This window comes from Lissotriton vulgaris, chromosome 4_1, assembly GCF_964263255.1.
Source record: "Lissotriton vulgaris chromosome 4_1, aLisVul1.2, whole genome shotgun sequence".
Taxonomy (NCBI): Eukaryota; Metazoa; Chordata; class Amphibia; order Caudata; family Salamandridae; genus Lissotriton; species Lissotriton vulgaris.
Window position 1 is genome coordinate 1419354398 of NC_141691.1, and position 15910 is coordinate 1419370307.

Here is a 15910-nt window from a genome sequence, read left to right on the forward strand (position 1 = left end):
CATGCCACTCCACTCTACCCCAGTCCACTCTACCCCAATCGATTTCACTCAAATCTACCCAGCTCCATTACACCCAATCTGCCCAGCCCCACTCCAATCTGCCCCGCCTCACCCCATTCTACCCTTCCCCACTCCAATCTACCACACTCTAACCTACTTCACTCAATCTAACCCAATCAACCCCACTCTATTCTACCCCACTCCAATTTTACCGCAGTCCACCTCCCTTCCACTCCAACATACCAGACTTCACTCGAGTCTACCCAACTCAACTCCAGTCTACCCCAGTTCAATTTGCCCCACTAGATTCCAATTTGCCCCACTCCAAAAGCAAGGGCACATTATTTAACTCATCTCCACTCTACCCCACTCCAGTCTACCACATTCTACCCCACTCCAATCTACCACACTCTAGTCCACACTATATACCCCTCTTCACTCTATCACACTGCAACCCACTCCAATCTACCTCACTTCAATCTACCCAACTCCATTGCAGTCTACCCTACTTAATCCACCTCACTCCACCCTATCTACCCCACTACACCCCTTCCCATCCCACTCTTGACGCCACTCCTATGCATGCAACCTCACTCCAATCTACCTTCTTCACTCTACCCCAATCTACCCACTCCAATCCACCCAATCTACCTCACTCTATCCCCCGCCTACCACACTCCATTCCACTCTACCCAACTCCACACTACCACATGCACCTCAAATCTATCCCACTCCATTCCAATCTAACTCAATCCAGTCTACCTGACCCCACCAGACTCCACTCCAGACTACCCCTTCCATTCCACCCACTCCAACCTATCTCAGTCTGCTCAACCCCACCCTAATCCAGTCTAACCCACCCTAACCCAATCTACCCTGTCCCAATCCACCCCGCTTTCCTCAAATCCACCCCGCTTCCCTCAAACCCACCCCAATCCAAACTGACCCACTCCTTTCTAACTCCAATCTACCCTGCTCCATTCCAATCTAACCTTCACTTCAGTCTACCCTACCATAAACCACACAATCCATCCAACTCCACCCTAATCTACCCCATTCCACTCCAATCTACTCCTCTCCATTCCAGTCTACCCATCTCCACTATTTCCCACTCCAGTCTACCCCACCCCATCTCAATCTACCCCACTCCAAAGTATCCCACTCTTAACTCTCACGCCAATCTACCTCATTCCATTCCAGTCTACCCCCTTCACTCCAATCTACCCTACCATAATCCAAACAATGTATCCCCCTCCAATCTACCCCACTCCACTCTAATCTACCACTCCTCCCTACTCCATTCTACCACACTCCACTGTACCCCTCTCTAGTCTAATCCAAACCACTGCACTCCACTCTTACCCACTCTACCCTACCCCACTCCACTCCAATCTACCCCAGTCCGTTCCAATTTGCCCCATCCCAATCTTCTCCATTCCACTTCAATCCACCCCATTCTTTCACCCCAATCTACCCCACCCACATCAAACGACCTCACTCCAATTCACTCCACTCCAATCTAGCCACTCAAATCTACCCCAGTCTATTCCATTATATCCTACTATAATTGACCCAATCTGCCCCATCTCTAATCTGCCCCATATCCTATGTGCCCCAACTCCAATTTACCAAGCTAATCTACCCAACTCTCCCGCTCCCGTCATCCCCAATCTACCCTACTCCATTGTTTCCCACTCCACTTTATGCCAATCTACCCTACCCCACTAACTCTTAGTGATACTGAACAGCAGCCACATTTGAGTATAACATGGCTAAAACACATTGCCAAAGCCAATAGCTCTCATGTAGGCGAGACCTCTATGCTTTTCAAATGCTCGTTTGGGAAGCAAGTGCTCAGGCGCATAGTTATTTTAATCTACCTTCCCTCCCTTTGTTTTTTGCACTTATTAATTTAGGCATGTACACCAGCCGTGTGTTAGACATCAGTGTACCCAGTTTATCTAAACTTTGCTCCATTTTTGGAAATTCTGAACTTTGGAGTAAATACAATATTTTTGTCATTATTTAGCCACATTCAGATGTCTTAAAATTGCCCACACTCACTATTCACCCCTGTCCTTTTGCAGTGATCAACATTTTATCTGAATATATCATGTTACAAAAAACTCTGCTGAAGTTTGTAATAGCCATGTTCACCTTTAAATCATAAGATCTACCCTAATATTAAAATACAGTGCATCACACTTCAATCACGTATATTCCGTGACTGTAAAATACGCCTACTAAACTCTCTCCATATGCGTATGTTTTCAGATGTATATCATGAAATGAAGGAATACAGATAAACTGAAATGTTGTCTCTTCCCTCCATGCAGAATAATTTAACCAAAAAAGCGAATGTTTGACTCACTTGAAAAGTAGTGTATATTGCTTTAGGCATTATATAAATGGTGAATCGGCTCCCTGCTTTTCAAGCATGGATTGAAAGCAAGGTGGTTTTATATCTTTAAGAATTGCAGTTCCCTTCAGTAGCTAAATGAAGAAGAGTAAAGTCATTTCGTATTAAATGCCTTTTTTTAAAGGAATGTTGTGTGTGCACACAGTGCAAGGAGTCAAAAGACTGAGTGCTATAAATGTCCCTCAATGACCGTATACCATTCATTACCACGGTTACAATTGACCGTGATAAATATCCCATGCAAGCACACTTCAGGCCTCTTAGCTTCAAGGACTTGAGTTGTGTTTCCTTCGCAAGCGAGATTAAAGGGTGAAAATAAATACTACACCTGTCCCAGTATTGGCCATTTTTCTTAGTAAACGTTTTAATCGTGCCAAAATAGTATTTCTTTTTATGCAAATGTTGAAACTGCAGACATTAGTAAATGCTGCTGCAGCGCATTGATATTATTCTCAAACGTCGGACCACAATCTGCACCTTTATCATCTGAGGCTGTGGGCTTTCTCCGCTCCCTGCCAGGGTGTTGTATTCCATCCACATTCCAAGGGATAACGTTGCTGTTTGGAAGTACATAATGTCGGGAAGGCAAGAAGAAAATGTAATTGCTCTCCATGTGGATGGAATCGTATCTTAGATTTTGGCCAGTTTTTAAAATGTTGTCATTTTGTTTGAAACTCTTAATTGTGTACGTATGGTTTCCCTAAGGGCCACAAATAAGTCCTTGTTTACTCTAAATGTATAGATTTTTCAAGGACTACAAAGGAAGATGTGCAAGCTCTATTAATAACGATTTGAAAAATCTTGACCGCATTTATTAATCTCAAGCACTATATGGGGTCTAATGTCTGCAGGAATGCCGGCAAAAAACAGCCTTCCCATATTGGAGACAGGATTTCGTTTAAAGGTGGTATGTAATTCTTTTGCAGCAGATGTGATGGGGGTTCGACCGTTCGAGTTTCCCGACACTGCATGAAGGCTGGTTGTGCAAGGAATCACCAGCAAGACGGCTTTTTGTGCATTCGCTTTTTTTTAATAGGTGTATGAGAAATAAATCTGCTTTCATCCCAAACAGGCTGCTGGGGGCAACTTTTTAGTAACCATCTTTGCACCCAAGATAATACAACATGTACGAGGTACCAGTCAATAGGGGCAGAACCCCCCCCCCCCCCCCCCCCCCCACACCCACCCCCTAAAAAACACTCCTGCTTCTGGGTCATTAAGGTTATTTGCTGGAGAGAAATGAACATTTGGAGAGAAATGAACATTCTGACTAAACACACGCTGTACAATGGCCCATGGAAGGTACCATAACACTATTTTTTTGACGGGGGAGCAGATGAAGGAATGCTTTTTCACCACTCGTAGCTGCTACGAGCCATGTACGTGTAGATAGTTATAAAGTGCCAACCTAGCTTGGTAGCTATAGAGCACAGTACATGCATTGGGCTTGGTTTACGCATTTGCGTTTTACCTTTACATGTATTTTGACATATTTACAGTTGCATTACATTTTACATTTATTTCGAGATTTAGCCATAGGTAGACTAAAATGATTTTTCCTGAAACACACGATTTTCAGTGAAGTGCTGGAGCTATGATTGAAACCTAGGTTTCTTAATAGTTACATTTGCCACTAAACCATATCTAATGAAGCATTTAGTTGTATTCTTGTGTTGAAATTATTTTTTTATTAAGTTTCATGAAAATGTCAATGCGAATGATTTGTGAAAAAAACACGTTTTTACCTGCTGGCTGGAATCGTCTCTTTGTTTTCTGTTCTTTGCTTCTGGGCTATATTTTACAACATTTGCTCCCTAAAGTGCTTGAAATTATAAATGGCATTTCTGTTGGGTTCCAGAGGTTCCCTCGAGGTCTGTTTAATCTGTAACTCCGCCCGAGGCGCTCTGCAGCATCCTGCCGGAGTGACCTCCTTTTCAACTCTTCTTTGGCAGCTGCACTGTAGAGGGATGATGTGCCAGCATCCTCTGATTGTCATCAGACCGACCCGACCCGTGCTGCCCCTCCCCCCGCATCTTACTACAACCGCGGTGCCCTTTTGTACTCTAACCAACTGCGCTCTGCTGTGGGTGGTTTTGTTGAATATTTTCAGTTATTTCATTTGGTGCTATAATACTGCTAAATAGGAAATGACACGTTAGGCCTAGCAATTAACTTTGAATACTGCTCCTTTTTGTAGACTTTCGCTGTTATTGCACCACGTTTGCTCTTCCCAAAGGAACCGAAGTTTAAACGATATGGTTACATATTTAGCATGTCCAAATTGATCCTTTTTCCACTGAAAGGCAGGCTGGCGTGTTTTCCGGATGAGCTTCTCAACCCTAGTTTGAAGAACAGTGACAAAACTGCGCATGCGCCTCATGCTCTCTGACCACGTGTTAGTTGGGGCAGGTAGAGCTCACATCCAGGGTCTATTAGCAAGTGGCATAACGTCAAAGGTTACAAGGAATTGTGCAAATCTGCTCACAAATTAACTTGCAGGAAGTGAGCGAATGCAGTGTTGATGCGCGATACCTCATTTCCAATCGTATCGATACCAACATGGTATTCTAGCTCGGAGCCCTGCATTTGTTTTTCCTCTGCCAGTTTGTAGGTCTCTCCCTGTCTGGTTGTGAAAGACCTATTATAGGCTTACAGCCCGCCCATTGCTTACCATTGGTTCGGTTTATCACTCGTTGGCTCCTTATTCAGTGGCTTTCCTTTTTAGATCTTGCAAATCTTGTTTCCCCCTTGCAGGGTATGCTCTTTACGATCTGTATTCTTCCACTGCTTACATATAGAGAACTATTTAGTTTTTGGTTAAGTACTGAAAATGCATGTTTTTCCATATCTCTCCCTCTAGTAGTCTCCCCTCTCATATGCCCAACCCCCAGCATTTGTGTTGCTCTCACGTGTGCTGCTTTCTTTCTTGTATTTCTCCAACTTTGCCCCCCCCCCCCCGTTGCATTCATCCTCCTTTTTTTTTTTCCCTGAATCCCTGTGTTGCTCTTCCTCGCATGTTCTGCTCACCTTCTCCTGTGCTTCTTCCATGCCCCCCTATGCTCCTTATCATTCTGACCATCGTGTTTCCATAGTGTGTGGCTTCCTCCTCCCAACTCCTCCATGGCCCTCCAACTCTGTGGTTCTTTTTTGAATTTTGCACTCAAGCTCTTAATTTATTCATTTACTGTTTCAATTGGCACCTGCCATGCTGTATCAGTTAATATATAAAAAAGCTAAGCATATGGCGCTCGTGGCATGCCGCTGCAAGTATGCATCGTGAAGCATAATATTGAGCTCCAAAGTAGTGCTGTAACCACCACCATCAGCCGTTACCCTGTGCACCTTTTTTTTTTTTGCCTTTTCCCCCAGTGCTTTGCTTCCTCACCAAAAAGCAGTGGCAAAACTAATAGGTCCTGCAGGTGAGTCTCTTAGCTTTGCCAATGCATGTTTGTCATTCCAAAAACCCCTGTAGTGATCTCCCCACCCCTATTAAAATTGTAAACTCCACCCACCCATCCTCCCACAGCCAGCGTGAAAGTTTAATCCTTTTAGTAGGGTGGGCGGAATTCGCAGAATTTGTCTTCACAAAATTCCGTAGAGCTACATAAAAACTGCGAAATTCCACAGAGCTCTGCCAATATGTGGAAATAGGTACTTTGTGCTGCTCTTGCTGCGATTTGGAACTGGTAGCACATTTCACACTGTAAAAGCAGCACGAACTGCACCATGTGGTGCAAATGAAGGCGCAGCTACGAGAGTGGATTTTGCTGCTCCTCAAGTAGATTTTCTACTTGAGCGGTAGCCGTCTGACCGCTCACGTTAGAAAAAATCTCACCGCGTGTCCTTCTAGTGACCGGATATCACATTAGGGTTCGCCAAATCTCACTCGCCAACTTACTGTGCTGGAGCCTTGTGTGAGGAAAAAAATCCTCCTCGTGCGATTGGCGGAATTTGACCAGAAACAAAATTCCACGGGTGGAACAGAATATTCTGCCCACCCCTGCCTTCTAGGCCCGATTTTTGAATGGTGACCCGCTGCAGACTGCAGCACTACAAACTTTGCCTTCCTGAATCTGAGGAGTTAGGTACACCAGAAAACCGCTTTATTTCATTTCACCTCCTGGAAATCCTCGATAAACAAGTTGGATGTCATTTTAACTAAAATAGTTTATATTTGATGACCTTGTGTGTAAAAGGCTTATCTGAGCATTTGGTTTATATTTGCAGCAAATTCACCTCATTTTCTCCGTGCTCTTCACAAGCCAAGTGGTGTTTCCATAGACAGTGAGTCTACTTGGTAAATTTGTATTGGGTTCAAATTCGGCCTTGCTTTAGGCTGATCGGTCTGTGATTCCTAGGCCACCATTAAATCCCTGTAACCTAATCACCGTGTCACCCCCACTACTATCACAGCTGCAGGCAGCTCAAAATTCGAATATCTGCAGGCCCCGTTTTGGAGTGATGTGCTGCAGAGGACTGATTTACAAATGTTGCCTCGACAATCCTGAGAAATCGGGCACACTAGAAATGAGCTTTATTTAAGAGCCACCTAGGGTTTCTGTGTTAAACAATTTTAAGTTGTTTTAGATCCAAAAAGATTCTATTGAATTGTATTCGGTTTAAAATGCGTTTCTGAGCATTTCATATAGATTTGATCAACTTCATGCCTGATTCTCTCTGCAAAATAGTGTCTCGCAGCAACCAGTTTCTACTTGATAAACATGTATGGACTCAAGAGGCTGCCTAGTCTGCGACTTCAATGACTGCCATTGGATCCAGTTCGTCTGACAAATAGGGCTTTTCCTTTCAGCTTAAACAGATCCTTTAGGGCATCTTGGTGTCTGCATAAAGAATGACAGGTTAAGAGTGCTGCTTGTTTAACCCATTTAAAGCCTGAAAAAGGGCTAAAGTCAACTTCTGCCTCTCAACCTGGAGACCACCAGATATGCAGCTACTCACCCTACCGGAGATAGCTGCTGTTGGGCTCTAGGGATAAGCACACCTGGGCCAGCCTATCCACTGGGTGTCCCTTCCGGCTACATCCAACCCACTGGACTGTAGGAGCCCCTCACCCTCGGTATATCCAACAGTTGAAGAAGTAGGTTGGCCGCTGCCACAGGTACAACTCCCCTCCTTGTACACAGACGAGATAGGCTCCCTTGAGACATCAACTCCCTACTAAGACACCAGCACCAAGACCAACCCACTCTACATCGAACCGCAATTTACATTTTTTTAAAGGTGGAGGACAGTAATTCTAGTGTTTCTGATGAACCTCTCTGCTTCAATATGATATAATCGGTTTCACCATGTGATGTGATATATTCCAGTTTAGGACTTGTTACCTCATCTTCAAGGTGACGGGCATTGAAAGTATGAAGTGTCGAAGTATTGCGAGGAAACCTTGTTGCAACTGGAGGGCTAGGACACAGACTATACCAGCTCACCTAACTACCCTCTCAGTACTAACTAGACAGGTCTGCAAGACTGAAGAGATCTGCCAAACGTTGCTGGGATCTGGAGTTCACCCTGCAGGTCCTGAGTGTCACATACTGTGACTACCAACATTTTGTTATCAAACAGAACCGTAGTGCGGATCTCTGCCTACTCAGTCCTGCTCCACATATGTTAACTTACCTCAGATCCTTAAGGTCTCAACGGGAACAACCTTCTGCCTCAGCCAGCGTAGGAAATGAATTTGAGAACATACAAAAATTACCAACACAATAAAGTGACCTGCAGAGCTAATCCGTGCTACCAGCATACCCAAAACTATAGAAATGCAGGTCTATTTCGTACACTTCCACACACATCACACCTCCAAACACTCGGTCCCATAACACGGTAGCCCCATCTTGGTGGTCGTCATGCACACCATGGAAATTTAGGCTCTAGGAAAGAAAAAAACCTTCCAACCACACACCCACCTGGTGTAGTGTGCTTTTCATGTCTATAATCTCTTGAGCACAATCACTTGGTTGTAAGCACCATACAAATGCTGCAATGCAATATCTCACATGCAAATGTTTTTTTTTCTACATGTTTACATCCTCCTATTGAATTGAAAAATTCCACTTGACTTACCATTGTAGGTTGTTTTACTTTCTATCGAATGACCCTCTCCCTCCAATGTATGCATACCGCATTTCTGAGTATAGTTTACTTTGTATTATTACTGTCTGTTTTATTTTGTATTGTATTTCTGGAAGTTCCCACACCTTTCATAATTCAACTTTCACTTTGAAACCATATTCCTGCACCATGACAGTACTTAATCGCTTGTAGCCAATCTACTCCGCCCATCAACCATCGCCATGAATTTGTGTACAGCTTCACTAATGCTCACTCCTAGCTCTTATTTATTCTGTCACGATAAACTGGAGTAAATGCATGGAGTGCTTTCCTTGAAAGTACAGGACTAATGCCATTGACTAACAAACATTAACCACTGGATTTTGCCACCCTAGGGTAACTGAGAAGCTTTCTCTTTGCCACAAATCACATCAACTCCTCACCAGTGATAGTAGGCGGTATGTAAATGCAATTACAATATTATACAATCCCTTAAGATACTGGATTGTGGAATATTGACATGTTGCTTGGTGACATCTTTGGACACTGGAATGCACTGGAAGTAAGTACTTAATCGAAATAAATAGCAGCACTCGTTAATCTTTACAGTTGTATTCTCTCCAATATTGACATTAAAATGAAGCTCAACTATTAAGTGATTATTACGGTTCTTTTAAGTGATTATTACAACTATGTCACATAAACTACAACGTTTGAAAAATTCACCACCACTCCTTTGAATTAAGAAATGGGAAGCAATTATTTTCTCTCTTCGCGTTCTTAAATAGCCCCACCAACAAAATACAGTAGTCAAACACTGGTGCAGGCGCAAATGTGGAATGAAGACTGCCTCATAATGGGCCTAAGATATGAAAAGCCTGTATATGGTTGCATGCCTCAGCCTAATGGCAGCTGTCATCTAACATTACTGTCTTTTGGCCTGTGCTGACCAGCTCAGATACCAAGCTTTGCATCATATCATGGTACTGCTGTAAGGCCCACAGACGCTTTTTTGCCACTTCAACGTGACAGTTGTGAAGGATATTTAGCACTGGGCTGTGTTACAGGCAAAAAGATTCTTAGTGGTTGAAAAAAACTTGGTTGTTTAATCCTACAACGAAAAGTGTTTTTCAGTTCTGCAGACTAGAGTTGCGGTACCCCCCTCCTCCTTCATATGTTTTATAAGAAGGGCATCTTGAATTGTTCAGTGCTGCAGTTTTTTCAGTATCATTATGGATTCACCACTCTTGCCACACATAACATCATCTGATTAATAAGTTTACATATTTCAACAAAGAAAATGCTGTCTGTTAGACATGGCACCTTTTGGTGTGGTTTCCCCTGACCTTTTTGGCGACCTCCTGTTTGGACCTTGTTTTGCTGGCTCAGGATTGTGGCACTGAATGGCAGTATCAAATGTGCTCAAAGCGCTGTGCTTGTCGTGTACAACTGGTGATTGGTGTGTACATGATTGGCTGATTAGAGCTATCTGAAAGTCCCTTGTCTAGGGATAAGACGTATACGACGCATGTACCTCGAATGCTCTAGCAATGGTTGTTCCCTCCACGTAGGTAGCTCATCCATCATGGTGGCAGCGACCCCTCACATGTGCAGGCCCTGCAGGTCTAATTTGGTTAGACGAAACTAAGTAACTGTTTCTTTCCGTTTCCATTTTTAGGTGGTTCTAACCATCTCATCAATGTAGCAACGTGTATGAGTGACTGAGTGTCACGAGGCGTAGACAAAGATCTGTGATATCTTGACCACTGCAACTGTTGGGGGTGTGCGATATTGGGGAATGTCACGTTAGATGGATACCTCTGATATGGCAAAATTGTATATAACTGTAAAGTGTATATACAACGTGTAGCTAATTTTGATTTCAATGTGTGTAATACAAAGACCAGTGTTTTATACAGAAGATTGTGGAGTCTTTTTGTGGCATCCGCAGTGCGTTACGAGGGTACTGTTGTGCCAATACTTTACACTTGGGACCTGACGACCAGCCCGACTCCTCATTGCCAAGCTACCCAAAGGTGAGCACAGGTTATTGGACACATGTGTCGTAATCATCCTATGTAGGATGGTGGATTCTGACTGGCTTTGTGTCCCAGCCAGCCGGAACCCCCTGGGTTCAACACGGTTACTACCTCAAACGGATCAAGAAAATATTTTTTTTACAAACACCACTCGTAATGGCGTGCAGATGTAGATGCTTTGCCAAGGAAGGTTACCTGGTCACATTTTAGTTGCTGATTGCCATAGTGAGGTGTTAAACCTGTACTACTAAGGAGATACTTTTCTTAAGCCCATAAGCCCAAACAGCATGAATGTGTGTAAAATGACAAAACAGTGCATTAAGGACACAGAATGTCATATGCATTGTGCCACATAATTTGCCTTTTATTGTCACATACATTAGTAAACCCTGGAGCATGATTTGAACCTCCTTTGTGGCCGAATTCCAGCGGCCCTGTAGATAAAAAACACGGGCGTGAAACACCGATTTTCGTAAACCACCCATCATTTACTCTGCTTAAAAAAAAAAACAGTTTGCTTAGTTCATATAAAAAAATTAATAGAGCACAGAATGAGATTTACAGTCGTGTGAAGGACGACAACATTCTGTTTAACTGGTGTTAGACACAGAAAGGGCATAAAGATGTAATTATCCAGAAGGTACTTTCTGAGGTTGGTCTTGGACATTGCGAAAGAGATGGCCACGCAAGGCCTAGAGTGCAGGTGAGCCTCTGGGATCATCAATATGGGTAGTACCAATAAAATGACTAATGGTATCGCTCATTGTGTAAATTTGTGGCAGCCAAGGACTGCATTACACCACACTCGTGCACGTTTTTATTGAGCATTAACAGTTTCACCTTCACTGCATAAATCTTCTTTACTGAGGGATAGACCGCTAGCTAAAGGTTTAGGGTTTGTATAAGTTCATAGTGTGTAAGGAGCATACTTTGCTGTCGTCTCTGCGTGCTCTTGTAAGTTGCGAGAGCCTGTTCGGCTCTGAAAGTCGGTTGGAGCATTGGTCTCAAAATGAAACCCTACTTCTAAATGAAACTTTGTTCCTCTGGCCTAACCATACCTACCGCCTTTGCACAAATTCATCCAGTAGGATCAAGGTCAGGAAGAAAATACAGCAATGGGCATAGGAGGGAGAGGTGCAAAGCAGGGGGCATGCAGTTCTTGCCATGCATGTCTTAGTTACATTTCGATGTTCTTTTCAGTATTCTTCGTAATTTACGTCAGAGCATCAGGATCACAAAGTAAAAAGGGTTATGTTACAGGTAAATGGAAGGTAACCTGTTTACTTTCTGTATAGTGCTACCTGTTTAATCACAGCAGTGTTCCTGATTCACCCTGAAGTAAAGCATCTCAACCCTATTTTTGATTTGTGACCAAAATCTGTCTACTGATTGTCCCTGCCATGTAACGGGCAATAGTTAGTCCTACAATTCTGATACGCTAAGCCAAGCAGCATTCCAGACACATGGGCGAGCCGCTGAAAGCTCGAGCAAGAGGCCAGGCTCTGACTCAGCTCGAGGTCTGCTTGGGCCCAAAAGGAGCCTAGCTTTCATGGGGTTTCTGCCTGCCACACCACCTCTAACTTCATGTTGTAATAGTTAAAAATAAAGCATAACCTTTAATGTAAAACAGGGAAGAGAAAGTTATCCCCATCTAGTGGCTGAATTTCACAACGTGAAACAAGAAATCCAGCTTCCCCACTCGCCCAAAATGTGCGATTCAGGATGTTTACTGTATAAAAACCTCTGGTATTTTGGTTAATGAAATCTAATATTGCTTCGTCTAATAAAATGCTATGCTACATATAGGGTCACCTGCCAGCTGACTTGCCTCTTAGTGCACTTATTTCATTGACCGAAGGGAAGGAGGTGGGTGGGAATGTTTTTAAGTTGATGTTTAAAACGATCACTGAAGTGATATAATCTCATATACAAAGGGGATTTCAAGTTTTCTTTTTTTTATTGAAGATACTTTATCGTATTTTTTGCATGACATTTGTTTCATGATTTACATGTCCAATATTTTCCAGGCTCTGCTCGGTTTGTTAGCTCTCCCACCTTTGGTTCCATACAGGGTGCAGCTAAGGTTTATGACTCTGACAATAGAGCTGAAGTCTAGGCATCTTCAGCATGACGATTTGTACTGGACGCTTAATCAATGCTGAGCTGTACTGTAAGAATAGTTAAAAAGGTGGAACTTTCAATTAATATATTTTTTTCTTTTTGTAGGGTTCGAACGGCAGCACACACTCTTCTAGCTCAACCCCTGCGGGCCTTGGAAAGCAATTACTTCGTCCAAGAACGACTCGTGTCTGTCTCAGGGACCTGATCTTCTGCATGGAACAGGAAAGGGAAATGAAGCATTCCCTGGCTCTATACCGTGCTCACCTTAAATGATAAATCATTTAAGTTATTGTGACTGCTGCCAAAGAAAGATACTTACTGCATTGTTGCACTATCCTGAAATGTATGATTTCGGGAAAAGAGTCCACCTAAGGATAACTTCTGTTTACAGAAATCAAATGTTATTTTTTATTTTAAATAAAACACTCAATTTAGTAACAGTAGATTTTTAATAGCTGAAATTCAGTCATAAGCTGTCTGTAAAGCATCAAGTAAGAGATGCAAATTGCAAATACTTGACCAGCTACCTGCATGCGTTTAGCGGTGGCTGTCGCTCTTTGCAACCCGTTCCATGTTAGTGCCTTCCTTTCGTCTTACGTTGGAGAGGGAAACAGCCGACAATGTCAAGGAAACAGTACAGCAGGCTGTGTAGCATGTAAAACCCGCAGAATCATGAACAAACAATGAATTCACCATGTTAGTGTGTCTGTGCTATGACACGTTTGCCTGAAACTTGTGTACAAGCTGGAAGACGCATGAATGGGCAACTGAGATGGACATCACTGGCAATCTCGTGCAACCTTTGTGAGAATTGCTAGCCCACCAGACTAGGGCTCTTAATGAACGAGTTGCCTACCAATCCCCTGATAACCTGTGTGTAGGCTCGCATTTCTCTATCGAAAAATATGTGAAAGTTTGTGCTGATGAGTTGCTTATGTGAAAACAGTATCTACATCAAAGCAGAGACTTAAGGTAGTAAAGTTGCAATCAGTTTTGTTGCTGGAATTAATGTAGGTACAATTATCTGGGGAGCTGGTTGCTCTTTGAGAGTTCCACGAGAAGTAAGTGGTAGTAACGATTGTTTACTTTTGTTACTACCCTAAATATTCAGTCTTGATTCCCAGGGGCAGAAATTGTACATTCAACTTGCAATAATTGCGAAGAAAGGATGTAGCCCTGTGCCAAAGTTCCTCCAGAAAGCAGCTTGAGAAGTTGCCATTATCTTTCCCCCCCCCAAAGCAGCATTATGGTTTCCAAACCAGAATGTAGGATAACCCATCTTGCATCCCTGCATATCCATATATTCACTAAGCCTCCAGGACAGCCGCATCTTTCTACCTCCCTCACAGGGTGTTAGTTAGCAGGAACATTTGGCACCTCTGGAAAGGATGGCAAGAAGGACATATTGATTATTTTTCTCTCTGCGTGCCTTTTGTACTATATGATATTTATATGTAAGTTCAAATTGTGTTTAAGTATAGTTATTGTCCTGACGTTATTCTGAAAACAATGTGCAGATGCTCTACATGTCAACTTGCATCCAAAATCTAGACCACAACAAATAAACAAAATCCCATTATATTCCTTTTTTCTTTCGTGGCTCTGGTGCCATGTAAATTATCAAAGTGAATTGCAGATAGGTTACCATTCGTTCTTAATATATAGCGGGATGCTGGAATATTTTTTTTAAATAACAGTACGTTGACCACAAAGCTGTAGTTCAGAAACATGTTGTCTCATTCAGTAAAAATTATTTTGTTTAATTAAATGCTCATCTTTACTTTTTATGTAAAGTGCTGCATTTTTTTCTATTTTGTGCGTTGTTTCTTACTGAGAAGATGTTTACAAGTATTTTAAATACTGCATTAAAGTAATCATTTTATTCCATACAATTGCTATCTGGATACAAATGGACATTTAAATGAAACCCTTGATGCCTACTTAACTAAATGTTAACCGTTGATGATTTGTATTTAACTTTGTCTAGAAGGACAATCAATTCCCTCACTTCTGTTAAATACACAATTGGTTTACGTGAATGTGGTTCAAACTGTATTGATACATTTTGGGCAAAGGGCCTTGTTGCTCGTTTTCAACAAACAGAACATTTGTATCCAGTATCATTTGATATTTGCAATTTTTATTATAAAATTTTTTTTGTGGCACTTCAAGAGGTGAAAGTGAATTGTAAGTACATTTTGACTAAAAAGTCGCTATATTGGCAGAAATGAAGTAATGGTATTTGTACTTGCTTATACTTCACTTTTGGGCAGAATGTAAATCTAGAGAAACCTGAATACAGTTGTTTGACGTTGACATACATTTTTCAGTGAGATGTTGCAGAAGATAAAGTACTTTTGTCTCCCCTACTTGTGTGAACTTTGAAGACCTCTGAAAAGACTGTTTTACACAGGGTGGATACATTTATCTCCGGTTGTCCTTTGTCTACACAGTTTATCTGTGTAGCCTTTGCTCCATCCATGTAAATTTGTTTAATGATTCAACCTCTTTTCTGATCAATAGAAGAGGATTAAACCTAAGGGTTTTTCCTGTTTTTGACTGGTAGTATCTAGTGCCATTTCACTTGTTTCGATCTACATTGTGGCTTTTGCAGCAAACCAATTATTATTGCAAACTCGCCAATGGTACATTTTATGAACTTTCAGGAGTGCTTTCCTTCCACGTACCTGTTTTTTACTGCTGACACTCACTGGATATTCCTCCCAGGTCTTGTAATTTCTATCCACACAGCTCCTGCTTCGTGTTGCCGGTGTACTGCAAGGAGGCATTACCTGGCTTTTTGGAAACGTGTCTCTGGTCGCCAACCCCCTTCATTCACTCTAGGTACCTTCCAGTCCAAAACAATTTTCACACTATATTAAGGGACATGCAGGGTCTTATTAAAAACATAAGTCAGTTATTCAAATAGTTTCTTTAGTCTCAACATTTTTTTTTTATATCAGGAGTTTCCTTAGTGGTGTAGGATTGTGTCCACAATGTGGGACCAACAGCTTAACAGAGCTTTTTCTCTTACCTTATGCCACTGGTAGCAATTCACTTGCATAAAAAATTTCCCACTTGAACAAGGGATGTATTGGAAACATTGCTATCAAACGAAGAGACAATAGGGGGAGGGCTTTTGTCAGAGATCCAGCATACGTGACCAATGTAACCGGTTCAAGAAACGGAGTATGCAGTTCATAAAGACACCAGCAGTGACTAGGGAGAAATGTGCAGGTGACTTTCTATCAGGCAGAAG

The 15910-nt window shown here is 42.3% G+C and overlaps 1 protein-coding gene across 2 annotated transcripts in view; it reads left to right on the plus strand.

Moving 5' to 3' along the window:
* Positions 1-14411, plus strand: part of LOC147724067 (uncharacterized) — a 331100-nt gene extending 316689 nt beyond the window's left edge. For both annotated transcript variants that reach the window (XM_086965662.1, XM_086965663.1), the window contains one exon: positions 12757-14411. In XM_086965662.1, coding sequence (XP_086821788.1) covers positions 12757-12924 — 168 coding nt within the window. In that variant the 3' untranslated portion in view covers positions 12925-14411. The remainder of the gene's footprint in view (positions 1-12756) is intronic.
* Positions 14412-15910: the final 1499 nt, after the last annotated feature.